The 16,268-nt window shown below is 41.3% G+C and overlaps 2 protein-coding genes and 1 long non-coding RNA gene across 3 annotated transcripts in view; 2 read left to right on the forward strand and 1 right to left on the reverse strand.

Annotated features, from left to right (window-relative positions):
• LOC141111341 (uncharacterized) overlaps positions 1-16,268 on the reverse strand; it is a 367,423-nt gene that overhangs the window by 117,461 nt on the left and 233,694 nt on the right. The gene's annotated exons all lie outside the window — the stretch shown is intronic.
• On the forward strand, positions 2,940-3,893 carry LOC141110168 (olfactory receptor 5V1-like). The gene has a single exon (XM_073601376.1). It carries the CDS (start codon positions 2,940-2,942, stop codon positions 3,891-3,893), a length of 954 nt encoding a protein of 317 aa, XP_073457477.1.
• LOC141111451 (olfactory receptor 5V1-like) lies at positions 9,107-10,060 on the forward strand. The gene has a single exon (XM_073603746.1). The coding sequence runs from the start codon at positions 9,107-9,109 to the stop codon at positions 10,058-10,060; it is 954 nt and encodes a 317-aa protein (XP_073459847.1).

Below are 16,268 nucleotides of genomic sequence, written 5' to 3' on the forward strand. Positions count from 1 at the left end.
AGCTTGCTATGGGGCACTTGAGCTGAGCTGCTGTTCTGCATGTCCATTGAGACACAGAACCATGGCTCAGTCCCACCCCTTCTTTCTCCTCATTGGCTCACTGACTTTGATTGACAGCAGTGGGATCGAATGGCGCCCACTGCTGTGTTTCAGCCAATCGGGGGGAGAGTCCTGGACAGCCGATGGGTTTTGGAAAGTATTAGGGGGGCTGAGAGGGCTGCTACACACTGAAGGTTTTTTATTTTAAAGGGGTTGTAAAGTCTCCAGGTTTTTCACCTGAATGCTTTCTATGCCCCCCAGAGCCGCCCTTTTTTCTTACCTGAGCCCGTCCGTTCCAGAGATGTGCACAAGCCCAGTGACTCCAGCCGCTGTCTCTGTCCTCATTGGAAATATTTATAGCAGCGTGAGCCATTGGCTACCCCTGCTGTCATTTAAATCCAGTGAAAATGGGAGTGGGGGGCGGGGCTGAGTCCTGCTATCTGTGTCAATGGACGCAGGAGTGGGACTCGTGAGCGTACCTGCACGGGTGCCCCCAGGGAAAGCGGCTATCCGCTGAGGCACCCAATGAAGAGGACATGTTTGTTATTTAACCACTTAAGGACCGGAAGATTTGCCCCCTTAATGACCAGGCCATTTTTTGCTATACGGCACTGCGTCGCTTTAACTGAGAATTGCGAGGTCGTGCGATGCTGTACCCAAACAAAATTGATGTTTTTTTCCCCACAAATTGAGCTTTTTTTGGTGGTATTTGATCACCTCTGCGGTTTTTATTTTTTCAACCTTAAAGTGGAGTTCCACCCACTTTTACAACTCTTCAGCATCCCTCACTAAACTGTGTACTGTAAACGAATTGGATATTTTTTTTACTTTTTTCTCAGCACCTACTGTATATCTGCTGTATTCATTTTTCACTTCCTCCTCCCTGGCCGTGGCCCATCGCATCATTTCCTGTTTGCAATGCCTTCTGGGAAGGGGCGGCAAAATCCTCTGGCACTGCCGTTGCTATGGAAACCTGACCTGAAACCTATTACACTGCTTGTGCTGCACTGAGCATGTGCGAGATCTGCAAGGATGAGAAACAGTCTGGCTTCAGACCTTAGTTTACAGACTAACTTTACTAGAATACATTAAGCTTGTGTATTATAGGGGTATTTTTATTTAAAAAGTAAAATTTCGGCCAGAACACCACCACAAAAAAAGAGCGACAATTTTGAAAAAAAAAAAAAAAAAAAACAATATTTTTTTTACTTTTTGCTATAATAAATATCCCCCCAAAAAATGTAAAAAAAATAATTTCTTCATCAGTTTAGGCCAATATGTATTCTTCTAAATATTTTTGGTAAAAAAATCAAAATAAGCGTATATTGATTGGTTTGCGCAAAAGTTATAGCGTCTACAAATAGGAGATAGATTTATGGCATTTTTATTATTATTGTTTTTTTTTTTTACTAGTAATGGCGGTGATCAGCGATTTTTAGCGGGACTGCGACATTGCGGCGGACAAATCGGACACTTTTGACACTTTTTTGGGACCATTGACATTTATACAGTGATCAGTGCTGTAAAAATGCACTGATTACTGTATAAATCACTGGCAGGGAAGGGGTCAACAGCAGGGGGTGATCAATAGGTTAAATGTGTTCCCTGGGAGGTGTTTCTAACTGTGTTGGGAGGGGACTGACTGGGAGTACAGAGAGATCGCTGTTCCTAATCACTAGGAACAGACAATCACTCTGAACTCCCCTGTCAGAACGGGGATCTGTTTGTTTACATTGATAGATCCCTGTTCTCGCTCTCTGTGGAGCGATCACAGGTGGCTACACACATCGGCTCCCCACCCACGCCGCTGTAGCTGCTAAAGGGCCCGCCGTACAGCTTCGGCGATTCACGGGAAGGAGCCGACCTTCCGCCATAAAATGACGGCTTGTTGGCAAGTGGTTAAAAAAAACAAACAAAAAACAAACAAACCTTTACAATTACTTTAATGCAAAGAATGCATTGAGATAAAAAAAAAAAAACTTCTGCCTTTAGAACCATTTTATTAACAATAAATAATAGGATTACTTTAGAAAATTCAACCTCAGCTATGATGGAGGGGGCAACAAGAGTATGCTGTCCAGTTCTGGGCACCAGTCCTCAGGAAGGATGTACTGGAAATGGAGCGATTATAAAGAAGGTCAACAAAGCTAATAAAGGGTCTGGAGGATATTAGTTATGAGGAAAGGTTGCGAGCACTGAACTTATTCTCTCTGGAGAAGAGACGCTTGAGAGGGGATATGATTTCAATTTACAAATACTGTACTGGTGACCCCACAATAAGGAGAAAAGAAAAGAGGTTTAACCTTAAACTACGTAGAGGGTTCTTTACTGTAAGAGCGGCAAGGATGTGGAATTCCCTTCCACAGGCGGTGGCCTCAGTGGGGAGCATTGATAGTTTCAAGAAACTATTAGATAAGCACCTGAATGACCGCAACATACAGGGATATACAATGCAATACTGACATATAATCACACACATAGGTTGGACTTGATGGACTTGTGTCTTTTTTTGACCTCACCTACTATGTAACTATGTAACAAGGAACTTGATAGTTAAAAATTGTCTTTTCTTACTAAGAATTGAAAATGCGTTCTGTTCTTTTGTAGGCGGCTTTGTCACTTTGTCACTTATTGTGTGTCGTCTGAATAAGAGCACTTATTGAAGGTATGTAGGTCACACATTGATGGGGAATACATGGGAAAGGTAGAGAAGTGGAAGAAGAACTTTTAACCAGTAAGGGCTTTAATGGGTTGGCAAACGTGAAAAATGTACCCAACAATTTGGCCTGGCCCCTATGTGCCTGTCATTGGAAAATAATAATGTTACATCGGATAACACATCATCTACCCCAGAGTTATAATTCAAATATGTTTTTTCATGAGTGACTTTTTTGTTTTAGATGTCCTCTTCTTCAGGGCACGAGTACGAGAACCAGACAATGGGGAAGAATATTTTATTGCTGAATTTTTCCAATGATCGGTTCTTCATTATCACCTTTTTGCTATCCATCATTTATAGCACTACCCTGATTGGCAATCTCTGCATTTTTATCATCATTAGGATTGAAGCACATCTGCACACACCAATGTATTTTTTTCTTAGTAATCTCTCTGTTTTAGACACTTGTTACTCCTCAACTACTCTCCCAACCATGATATTCAATTGCGCTACAGGCAACAAAAGGATTTCCTTTGTCAAATGTATAGCACAATTGTATCTGTTTGTCTCTTTAGGTGGATCTGAGTGTATTCTTTTGGCTGTGATGGCGTACGACCGCTTTGTTGCCATATGCAACCCGTTACGCTATCCGGTGCTCATGAGAAGAAAACTTTGTGCCGGGCTTGCCGCTGCTTCATGGTTGAGTGGGTTCCTGGATTCTATCCTTCATACGGTCATGGCTTCCAAACTTAGATTCTGTCAGAGGGATGAGAGCGTAAATAATTTTTTTTGTGATGTTCCCCCACTGGTACAAGTAGCCTGTAACCCCACCAAGACCAGCAAAATATTATTATATGTTGTCAGCGTGTTCCTTGGCTTCAGCCCATTTCTTTATATCGTTATAACCTACGTCCACATCATCTCCACCATCATGAAGATCAAGTCTTCTGAAGGACGATCGAAGGCCTTTTCTACCTGCTCCTCCCATCTCATCGTAGTCACAGTGTTCTACAGCACAGCTATCTTTAACTACGTTGGACCAAGAGGTTACTCCATTGAGATGGACAATGTAGCATCTCTCTTGTATGGGATTCTGACGCCAGTCGTAAACCCAATAATTTACTGCCTGAGGAACAAAGAAGTCAAAGGGGCTTTGAGAAAACATTTACGGAAATTGTATTTCATGACTTACTGAAAACTGTATTTTTATATGTTGTATTATCCTGTATGTTGTTTTTTTGCTCAAGGAAGCTGGAACAGTACAGCTTAATAAGTGGCTTTTGGTATGAAGCAAAACAAAATGTCAGTTTCATTTCTCACATGTATCACCTATCCCAATCCCTCTATCACCTATCTCTAAGACTTAACTTTATCTATCTACCTTACCTTAAGACTTCATGCAACTGTCGCCAAGATAAAAAAACTGTCAAAACGTGTGACCTGTCAAAGGAGTGGGTTCATACTATTTTCACATCCAATATTTCAGGTCTATCAGATGGCTGGTCTGATGGTGTGCTCTGTGGTTCCTCTCACCAACCCCTACACCAGGGGTCTCCAAACTTTCTAAACAAAGGGCCAGGTTACTGTACTGCACACTTTAGGGGGGCTGGCTAGGTCCAGTGGGAGTAAACAATGCCCTATCTTTGATGTCAGCTGGAGGAATAGTGCCCCATCATTGGTATCGATGGGAGGAACAGTGCCCCATAGGTGGTATGGAAATAATTATGCCCTATTGTTGGTGTCAATGGAAGGAATTGTGCCCCATTGTTGGTGTCAGTGGGAGGAATAGTGCCCCATCGTTGGGATCAGCGGGAGAAGTAGTGCCCCATTGCTGGGCTCAGTGGGAGGAATAGTGCTCCATCATTGGTATTAGTGGGAGGAATAGTGCCCCATCATTGGTGTCAGTGGGAGGAATTGTACACCATTGTTGGTGTCAATGGAAGGAATTATGCCCCGTCGTTGGTGTCAATGGAAGGAATTGTGCCCCATCATTGATGTTAATGAAAGGAATTGTGCCCCATCATTATTGTCAATGGAGGCAATTGTGAAGAGATAAAACATGGCCAGTGACTCCACTGATTTAAAAAAAGGGAAGTTTCCCCCATTGAGGTTTTTCAAGGCAGCTGAGATTAAAAATAATGGTAGTAGATGTAATTCATAAGTTATGCCTTTAATGATAAAAACCATAGCACAATGACATTAACAATTAAATATGAGCTCTGGTACAGAAAACTTAAAAAAATCGATACATGTGATGCAAACACAATGTAATACGTAACATAATAGGTCAACAAATGCTGGTAAGTACATAAATACTGACGCGTTTCGACCCTTCAGGGTCATCTTCAGAGGATGGGTTTGCTGTAGAGGGATTACAATAGTAGTTCAAATTTGTATTTTAAAAAAAATAAATAAAAAATGAAACCTTTTACTGGTATTAATGAACATCTTAATGCATAATTACCAATCACACTGTATGGAAAGAGGTTTCTTAACCAGAGATCCTCTAAAGCAGAGGTTCTCAACTCCTATCCTCGGGACCCACTAACAGGCCAGGTTTGCAAGATAGTTGAAATACATCACAGGTGATATAATTTGCTGCTCAGTGATTGCAGTATTCTAGTCTGCATCTCCCCAAGGTAGTACTTAAATTCTGGCCTGTTAGTGGGTCCTGAGGACTGGAGTTGGGAACCACTGCTCTAAAGGGTCCTCACATGATCCCACAACGAGCTCCCCAGCCAGCCGGCATCTCCAAAGCAGGGCGCCCCACCCGTCCGTGCACGGCTTGTAAGGAGTCACACTGGTAGGAGAAATTCCCCACACTCAGGCGGAGCACAGGAAGGGGAAAGAATCAGCATCTGTAGTAAATCAGCAGGGGACATTGTTATAGAATACATTATATGTTGCACACACACAGGGTTTGGGTGCAAAGTATTAATTAATTATATTATGATTATTTTAAATGGGCGGTCTGTCACACCTTAGGGCAAAGTCCACATGCACATATTGGTCTAGTGTGTATCCATATCAGTGGGCATATATAAGGTGGAATGGAAATGCATATTGCATGTTGGGTCGCATCCAGCGTGCCTATGCAATATGTATGTGGAACCAGGTATTACTTATTATGGGCCAATAATGTCTATATGTTAATCAATGGGAACCAGTGGGGGATGGGGGAAGGGAAAGAAAATTAAAGGGGGAATGGATATAAGGATGGGGAGCTAACATGTAAATGTGAAAAAGGGGTTGGGGGGGGGGTGTGGAGGGATGAGTGTGGGAAGAGGGAGAGGGAAAAGATTATATGTGGACAAATCAGTGAAAGGGGATGAAAAAATTTAAAAATGACCAAGTGTGTGGATGAAGAAGTGAAAGAGCTGAAAGTTGAAAATGAATAATTAAAAAGTGTGTGTGAATGAAGGGTGAGTGGGCTAACAAACAGTGAATGATGAAATGTGAATATGAAAATCCCTTTAAACCCGAGCACATATGAATTACACAGGTTCTGAGGCTAATTTAATGCAGATAAGGCACCAAGTGAGTTTAATTACCACCTTAATCAGCCCCAGAACGTATGTACTTAATATGTGTTCGGTTTTAAAGGGATGAGGTGGCAACCCTATAACAGACAGAGGTGCCTCTGTCACAGGATTTCAGATACACACTCAAAACGCTATGAGCTGCTGCTGTTAACTGATTAGAACACTTCCCTATTAGTCTCTGCTTCTGGCCTGGGTGAAGTACAGCAGCTCCTGTGTGTATAAAGTTATGTGGCTTTGTTCTCAGTTTACTTCGTGGAAACTCCCCATTATATAACTTCACAGCCCCCCAATCAGGGTTTCTGACCCAGCAGGCAGGTACCTGTACCTGTCTGTAACCAACTAACTCTGTGGCAAATATTAAGCAAAAGCTATTTTAAAATACAGACAGTAGAGAGCAGCAGATCCCTACAGAAGTGTCCACAACTGATTAAAGAACTTGGCTTTGTTAATCCCTCTTGCTTGTAGCTCATCAGCATGAGATAACACAAGGCACTGTTCAGTCCTCACTTTCTCTCACTTAACTCAATGCAAACTCAAACACACATATCGTACATTACAGGGACGTTGCAAAGATCAGAATCATGTGGCAAGAGCTCGTATGAGGTTTCAATCCTTAAAGTGGAGTTCCACTCACTTTTACAACTCTTCAGCATCCCTCACTAAACTGTGCACTGTAAGCAAATTGGATATTTTTTATTTTTTTTTCTCAGCACCTACTCTATATCTGCTGTATTCATTTTTCACTTCCTCCTCCCTGGCCGTGGCCCATCGCATCATTTCCTGTTTGCAATGCCTTCTGGGAAGGGGCAGCAACTTCCTCTGCCATTGCTATGGAAACCTGACCTAAAACCCATTACACTGCTTGTGCTGCACTGAGCATGTGCGAGATCTGCAAGGATGAGATCCAGGAAGAAATACAGTCTGGCTTCAGATGCCCACACTTAAGATGGCCACGGCCTGCTGTAAGTTTATAAAATAACAAACTACTGCTATAAACTAACAAAACAGACCTTAGTTTACAGATTAACTTTACTAGAATACATTAAGCTTGTGTATTATAGGGGTATATTTTTTTTAAAAAGTATAATTTCGGCCAGAACACCACTTTAAAGCTGAATGGGCCCAATTACAGTTTTTTTCCTGAATGAATTTAGCAGTTTATAGATTCACTGTATGTTATTATTATTATTATTCAGGAATTAAATAGTACCAACAGTTTGCTCAGCACTTTACAAAACATAGACAGTATAGTTATAATATAGTTAATGATAAGAATATTTAAAAGGCCCTTGAGGGCTTATTATTTTTCACGTGTTCTTTCATTAATGTAATTTTATTTGTGTTCTTATAATATTATTCCAGTTATATTATTGGAGGTGACAGGAAAGAAATTCCCAGTGGGTTCTGCTTTCAAGATAAATTCTCTAAATATTCAGCGGTTCTCATTAGGTAGGTGCAGGCTAAGTGTACGTGTGACATTGGCTTTCAAGATGCAGAATGTCATAGCACAAAATAATAATAATAATAGTAATAATAATGAAATAAAGTATAGTTATTGTAGTCTACAGACCTTTCATCCGGGCTATTTTCTGTAGTTTTTATTATCTTGTTATATCTCCATAACTCTTGTTTTTGGGGGCATGTTATACACAACCATTTTATGAAATGCTAAGGTATGTTGCTTATTATTTTATTGCTTTTTATATAACATTTCTAATAACATTATTTGTCACATGTACTTTGTTATACTGAAACCAGCACCAGCAGCGTCCGGCAGAAGAAAATTTTCATTGCAGACAAAAACATGTCAGACCCTTGGTCATTCTGTAACAATAGGATATACACTTTATTGTCAAAAGTATTGGGACACCTGCCTTTACATGCACATGAATGAGTAGCAGAAGCAGGTACCGGAGCAGTATTCTCACCAACCGGGGACGGTGAAGAATCTAGAAACTTCATCAGGCGTCAAGGGACCCAGCCAGGCGGAGGTGACGTTTGCAGAGCAGCCTTGTGTATCAAGCCAGGGACCGGGCAGGCCAGTGGGGTGAAGCTTGAGGAGTATCTTGAGTGCCAAGCTAGGGACCCAGCAGAGAGGCGGGGGTGTTGCTTGAGGAAGATACTACCGTGACGACTCAAGGGATTCAGTGGCAGTGGATCATCTAGTCTAGTGAGAGACTGGGAGCTCAGTGGGCTGAAGAACTACAAGAAGTGATGGTAGTGGAAACGAAGGAACTGTTATAGTTTGGGTTAGGAACTGTTAAAGACTGTTGCCATAGGAGACAGCATTCTTTCACATGCAGATGTGGCATCTTGCTGGATGCCTTTCCCTGCATGGCTTTCCTCCTGTTGAAGTCTCGGAGTCTGCCAATTAATCTTGTAACTACCTATGGGTGTCCAAGCCCTAACTCTCTCTCCCAAAGTTCTGTAAAAATAAAATCTATTTTGCATTCAAGAAGTGTCTGGCGCCCAATGAATCTAATTGCTTTGCACCCACCATGTCTCACAACCCACCACATACAGAAGGATGTCAGCTATCTCTGGCCCTGGAGGTTCTCATTAGACCAAAGGAGGCCTGGGACCTTGCTACATGTGTCTTTGGGATAGGAGCACCTATTGAATGTACAAGGGTCACATAGAGATGGGGAATAAATAGGAGAAGTAGAGGAGTGGATGATGAACTTTCAACTGATAAAGGCTTTGAGATGTTGACAAATGGGGGAAATTTACTTTAGCCAACAATTTGGACTGGCTCCTGTGCTGCCTGCCAGTAAAAAATGATTTTGTTATATCAGATAATACTACATCATCTACCAGAGAGTTTTATTGAAATACATCCTTTAATGAGTGACTTTTTTTGTTTTAGATGACCTTTACTGCAGTGCAACCGTACGAGAACCAGACAATGGTGACAAATATTTTATTGTTGAATTTTTCCAATGATCGGTTCTTCATCATCACCTTTTGGTTATCCCTCATTTATTGTACTATCCTGACTGGCAATTTCTGCATTTTCATCATCATTAGGGTTGAAGCACATCTGCACACACCAATGTACTTTTTTCTTAGTAATCTCTCTGTGTTGGACATTTGTTACGCCTCCACCACTCTCCCAATCATAATATTCAATTGCGCTACAGGCAACAAAAGGATTTCCTTTGTCAATTGTATTGCACAGTTGTATCTGTTTGTCTCTCTAGGTGGGGCTGAGTGTATTCTATTGGCTGTGATGGCGTATGACCGTTATGTTGCCATATGCAACCCGTTACGCTATCCGGTGCTCTTGAGAATGAAACTTTGTGCCGGGCTTGCAGCTGCATCATGGCTGGGTGGGTTCCTCGATTCTATGCTTCATACGGTCATGGCTTCCAAGCTTAGATTCTGTAAATCGGAAGACAGTATAAATCATTTTTTTTGTGATGTTCCACCATTGGTACACGTGGCCTGTAACTCCACGAAGACCAGCAAAATATTAATGTATGTAGTCAGCGTGTTCCTTGGCTTTACCCCATTTCTTTATATTGTTATAACCTACTTCCACATCATCTCCACCATCATGAAGATCAAGTCTTCTGAAGGACGATCGAAGGCCTTTTCTACCTGCTCCTCCCATCTCATCATAGTCACAGCGTTTTACAGCACAGGTATCCTTAATTACATTGGACCAAGAGGTTACTCTGTTGAGCTGGAAAATTTAGCATCTCTCTTGTACAGCATTTTGACACCAGTCGTAAACCCAATAATTTACTGCCTGAGGAACAAAGAGGTCAAAGGGGCTTTGAGAAAACATTTCTGGAGATCTTATTTTATGACTGACTGATAACATTATATTTATACACTATATTACCGAAAGTATTGGGACGCCTGCCTTTACACGCACATGAACTTTAATGGCATCCCAGTCTTAGTCCATAGGGTTCAAGATTGAGTTGACTCACCATTTGCAGCTATAACAGCTTCAACTCTTCTGGGAAGGCTGTCCACAAGGTTTAGCAGTGTGTCTATGGGAATGTTTGACCATTCTTCCAGAAGCGCATTTGTGAGGTCAGGCACGGATGTTGGACGAGAAGGCTTGGCTCGCAGTCTCCACTCTAATTCATCCCAAAGGTGTTCTGTCAGGAGTTCAGGACTCTGGGCAGGCCAGTCAAGTTCCTCCACCTCAAACTCCCTCATCCATGTCTTTATGGACCTTGCGTTGTGCACTGGTGCGCAGTCAGGTCGGAACAGGAAGGGACCATCCCCAAACTGTTCCCACAAAGTTAGGAATATGAAATTGTCCAAAATGTCTTGGTATGCTGACACCTTAAGAATTCCCTTCACTGGAACTAAGGGGCCAAGCCCAACCCCTGAAAAAACAACCTCACACCATAATCCCTCCTCCACCAAATGATTTGGACCAGTGCACAAAGAAAGGTCCATAAAGACACGGATGAGCGAGTTTCAGGTTGAGAAACTTGCTTGGCCTGCACAGAGTCCTGACTTCAACCTGATAGAATAGAAATGAAGGATAGGGTGTATTGGCGCTACCTAAAAAAAACCTATATTAATCAATATGTTTAAAAACTGGGATAGCCAATAAATTCGCACCACCTACTTGAAATTATAAATCTAAGGGGTGTGCAGTATGTACAAACTCCCTTATTCACAATATGGGTAATGCCACCAGACAAGTATTTTACCAATGCTCATATGTTCAATAAATTATGATAAAACCAAGTGTCGCACCACTTATTGGATCCTACTGTATCTGGGAATGAGACCAGAGACTAGATTCCATATAGTGCATTTACTAGGAACCATATAGCAATACAGTGGTATAGATATAAGTATTACTATCCTAATATGATATGTTACGTTTAATTCAGCATAAATTGCAATTACATAGGCCTAAAACTACTCAATAACATAGGAGACAGCAGCGATTAGATTTGCAACAGATATTATGACAGTCCCATATATTGATGTTAGGTGGCTCATGCAGATTCCCACAGGTGACTTTGGTGCTGCAATAAATTGTCAGGTGACTCTCGTGCTCCCCCTTTGGTTGCCTACTCACCAGCTCCCAGACCCCCAACAGGGGTATAACGCTTATGATGTGGTGCGCTGGGTTGCTTCCATCTAGTGGGTTCTTATGTTGTAGCCAGCTCCCCAAACCCCCCAGTGGGGTATTTCGTCTGTAGTGGGAAATAGATCCCCTTGCTGCCAGATATTGTAGTAGATATATCCTGTGCTTTTAAATCCTTGGCGATATTGCTTCCACTCATATATTCAGAAAAAAAGGGAGAGTTTCCATAGCATAATACCGTATGGCCACTTTATTTAAAATTATAACTAGACCAGCCACGCTGATCTTATAAAGAAAATGTTTTAAAATTGACAAAAACTATACTGAGAAATAAAAATTATAAAGTCTCAATCAAACAAAAATTAAAAAAATTAAAAAAATAAAGAAAAATAAAGAAAAATAAAACTGCCAAATCCAGATACTGATTATAAATTTCTGTCCAGATGGAATAGGACAGCAATGATTGCCCAACAAAGTGCAAACTTAATTAAAAGCAAAGAGTCCCTCCAAACAAGCATATGGAGCACAAGGTATAAGGTTACCAGCTGCTAAGCAGCGTCCTCCTCTTTCCTTGCCTTAGAGTAGACTGACAGAGCGTGATGCCGTTGAGAGTCCCTCCAAACAAGCATATGGAGCACAAGGTATAAGGTTACCAGCTGCTAAGCAGCGTCCTCCTCTCTCCTTGCCTTAGAGTAGACTGACAGAGCGTGATGCCGTTGTGCGCGCTTCGTCACATGACGTCCTCAGCAACGGTATCACACTCTTCACTCAGCTGAGTTTTATAGGAGGAGAGCGGTTTCATCTTAAGCCTGCCCCTCAGAATTCTGGGGCTTGTTTTCAGCATATTTCTTATTAATTCAGTTTGGAATTAATATAGGAGACTCATCTAATCAATTACATATTGAAGATTGAATATTAAATTACATATCATTAATTATGGAATTTCATGAAATCGCTCTCCATTAACACTGATACAAATCTCTTATTTCATACATGTTAAACGGAACCCCCCTGCTGGTTGGAAATAAAATTACAAGTGTATTAATCCAATATACAATATCTTTGGAGAGATGTTTTTAGACGATAATATATATAGAATAATTTAAAAAATATTTTAGCAACCATCTAGAACAACCTGATAGAACACCTTTGGAATGAATTAGAGAGAAGACTGCGAGCCAGGCCTTTTCGCCCAACATCAGTGCCTGACCTCACAAATGCGCTTCTGGAAGAATGGTCAAACATTCCCATAGACACACTCCTAAACCTTGTGGACAGCCTTTCCAGAAGAGTTGAAGCTGTTATAGCTGCAAAGGGCGGGCCAACTCAATATTGAACCCTACGGACTAAGACTGGGATGCCATTAAAGTTCATGTCACGTGTACGTAAAGGCAGGCGTCCCAATACTTTTGGTAATATAGTGTATATACTGTATTACTCTGTATGTTAATTTTTAGCTCATGGAACCTGGAGCAATACGACGCGGCAAGGGGCTTTTGCGATGAAGAACAAATGTCCATTTCATTCCCCCTATCACTGACCCCCATCAAACCCTGTATCACCTACGCCCAACACTTAAAGGGGTTGTAAACCTTCGTGTTTTTTCACCTTAATGCATCCTATACCTGGCAGTGACCGGCCCCCCAGTTTTACTTACCTGAGCCCTAGAACTTGACCCAGCGAGGACGTGCTGTCTCTCTGCCTGGGGTTCTCGCTTCTTGATTGGATAGATTGATAGCAGCGCAGCCATTGGCTCCCACTGCTGTCAATCAAATCCAATGATGTGGGCGCCGGGGGGGCGGGGCCAATTCATACATTCGGCGGCTATGGACGCCGAATGCTGGACTCGGGAGCGCGCCCGCAAGGTAACTACCTCGGGAGAGCACTTCTCTTAGGGGGTTATCTGATGTGGGGAGTAGCCATGAGAGCCGCCGGGGGACCCCAGAAGACGAGGATCGGGGCCATTCTGTGCAAAACAAGCTGCACAGTGGAGGTAAGTATAATATGTTTGCTATTTAAAAAAAAGAACCCTTACAATCACTTTAACTTAATCCATTCACCTTACCATAACACTTCAAGAAACTCTGTCGCTGAGATATTAAAAAAAAAAGTCAAAAAGTGCAACCAGCCAAAGGAGAAGGTTTATACTCTTCTATTCTGTAATCTACAACCACCTGAAACATATTCACTTTCAGGTGTGTCAGATGCCTAGTCCCCAATGCTCTGGGGTTCCTCACACTAACCCCTACACCAATACAGGACACAGTAGTGACAAAAGGGTCAGCAAAAAAACAAAAAGAAAACAAACAGCGTGTGATGGAGGGTGCAGAAAATTAGAGATATACGAGGCTGCCATGACAGCCCCATGCCAAGAAATACCATCACAAAATTAGCAGCCCAAAAAATGAATGGTCATAATAACTTATAAGTTATTGTCATACGAGAAGCATGTAGAATTTTATTGTATCCATACCCACATGTGAGCAGCATCACCAGCCTGTCCATTTATCCAATGTCTACAGCTACCAGTAGACTTTAAAGGGCGGTCTAAGGTACATGCACATTTCAATAGCCTTTAGGGCAACAAATCCTCCAGAGCACCTCTAAAGCCTCGTACATACGATCGGATTGTTGGACAACAAAACCGTTGACTTTTGTCCGAAGGGTGTTGGCCCAAACCTGTCTTGCATACAAACAGCAAAAGAAATTGTCGGCCAAGTATGAGCTCCTTCTGCTAATTTCGTGTTAATAGAAGTTTGGTGAATGTTGATTCGCGCTTTTCATTTCACACTTTTCATTTTGCGCTTTTCAGTTCATTTCTGAACGGCCGTTCATCAACCAGACATGTTGCGGAATTGGAGGAGACAACGTGTTATTTATTATTGGCCTTGGAGTTATTGCTTTGACATTATTTTTTTGGTTGAAAAATAATGATTTGATTTGGTATATTTTCTATATTTTTGGATACATAGAATGCACTTTTTGGTTAAGTTCTAAGATAGCATGTATAATTTTATTTGTTTTTAGTTTTTTAATGCACAATAAAAAAATTGTGTAGAATAATACTTGGCTGTGTGTTTTTCTTCAAATGACAGTTTGGGAGTCGGCAGTTACAGTTAAAAAATACAATTTAAAATTAACAAGGGACACCAACATAGTTGTATCTTTGCTCTTAAAAACTACGGGATAATGGTGTTGTGGTAACTTGCCCCCCCCCCCAAAAAAAAAAAAAAACAAAACATAATAATATTATTCTTGATATAACTAGAAAAAAAAAAGCCTTTGAAAATTAGTTTGCAATAACTCCATCAGTATCACCACCAAAGCAGCTTCATTATTATCCCATTAAAGAAGAAGAGAATTGTGCGCTGCATTTAGAAATTTCATAATTTGCCGCGTCACGAATGTTAATTCTCCATTACGAACGCTAATTTACAAGACCGACCGCTTCCGGCTCGTCCTTGCTTCCGAGCATGCGTGTTTGTACTTTGGACTTTTGTCCGATGGACTTGTGTACACACACTTGGAAAATCCGACAGCAGACATTTGTCTGCGGAAAATCTGAAAACCTGCCATCCAACATTTGTCCGCGGAAAATCCGACAATTGTCCGATGGAGCGTACACACGGTCAGATTTACCTCCAACAGCCTGTCGTCACACATTTCCCGTCGGAAAGTCTGATCGTGTGTACGAGGCTATAGACTTGCTAGTCCATCCTGCTGACATGGCTGTTTAAGTCCAGGTAGAAGCCCTGGTTCACATTAATGCTACTTTGAAATCGTGCTACTTTACTTGAAGTAGCAAGATTTCAAAGTAGCAGGTCAGTGCGATTTTAGGTGCTACTTGAAAGACATCTTTGCGGCTTCATGCAAAGATGTCTATTGAAGTCGCACCTGAAATTGGCATAAGTAGTGCAGGAACTACTTTTGTAAATCGGTGTGGCGACGAAAATTTGGCATTGCATGATTGAAACGGTGCCATTGCCGGGATTAGGCTGCAACTTGTCAAGTGATTTGAGGAGAAGACAGGAAGTGGAAGATTTTGACAAACAGCTGTGGGGTGCTGACAAGGTCTAAGGCTCCATTCACACTAGCGCGTTTTTTGATGCATTTTGCATTTTGCAGAAATGCATGGGAATTTTTTAACATGGGTTCCTATGGAACATGTTCACATCAATGCCTTTTTGTATCTCTGCATTTTTGGAAAGGGTCAGGAACTTTTTTTCATGCAAAATGCAGCGTTTTGCATGTAATAGAATTCAATGGAAAAGCATCAAAAACGCAAGTGCACCGTTTTTGCAGCGTTTTTGATGCGTTTTTGCCGTTTTTTTTTTTTTTTTTTTAATTATTTTTAGACTGTAAAAAAAAACTGTAAAAAAAAAAAAAAAAAAAACGCAAAACGCCGCAAAAACGCGGCAAAAACGGCGCAAAAACGCTACAAAAACGCTGCTCAAAAACGTGGCAAGCATGAAAAAAAAAACTCCAAAAACGCTCAAAAGCAACATGCATAGGTGTGAATCGAGCCTAATAGCCAATATTTCTTTGAATTAGGAACAGGTGAGTTTTAAATTGGGAGAAGGGCTGGGGAGGAGGTGGACTACAATATAAGGCTCCATGCACACTAGCGTTTGTATTAAGCTAAAAAACGCTGGTAATAGCTTTTTCTAGTAGCATTTTAGCAGCATTTAGGAGTGTTTATGAGCCTTAGTGTTTTATTATCTTTTTGCAAAAGGAAAAAAAAAAAGGTCAAAAAAGGGTATTAGTAGCGATTAGGAGGGTTTAGCAGCGTTTAGGAGTGTTTCTGTTGGAAAAACGCTCCAAGAAACTCTACAAAAAAAAAAAAAAAAATTTCTGCTCCTAGACGCTGAAGCTGAAAAAACGCTAATAGCCTAAAGTAGTGTGCATGGACACATTGAATAACACTATTTAGCTTCTAAGAGCAGAAAAAAATGCTAATAACAGC

Source organism: Aquarana catesbeiana, linkage group LG10 (assembly GCF_042186555.1).
Source record: "Aquarana catesbeiana isolate 2022-GZ linkage group LG10, ASM4218655v1, whole genome shotgun sequence".
NCBI classification, from domain to species: domain Eukaryota; kingdom Metazoa; phylum Chordata; class Amphibia; order Anura; family Ranidae; genus Aquarana; species Aquarana catesbeiana.

Bases quoted from the DNA above. Each gene is read 5' to 3' on its own strand.
- LOC141110168 (XM_073601376.1), top strand. From the start codon at position 2,940: ATGTCCTCTTCTTCAGGGCACGAGTACGAGAACCAGACAATGGGGAAG.
- LOC141111451 (XM_073603746.1), top strand. From the start codon at position 9,107: ATGACCTTTACTGCAGTGCAACCGTACGAGAACCAGACAATGGTGACA.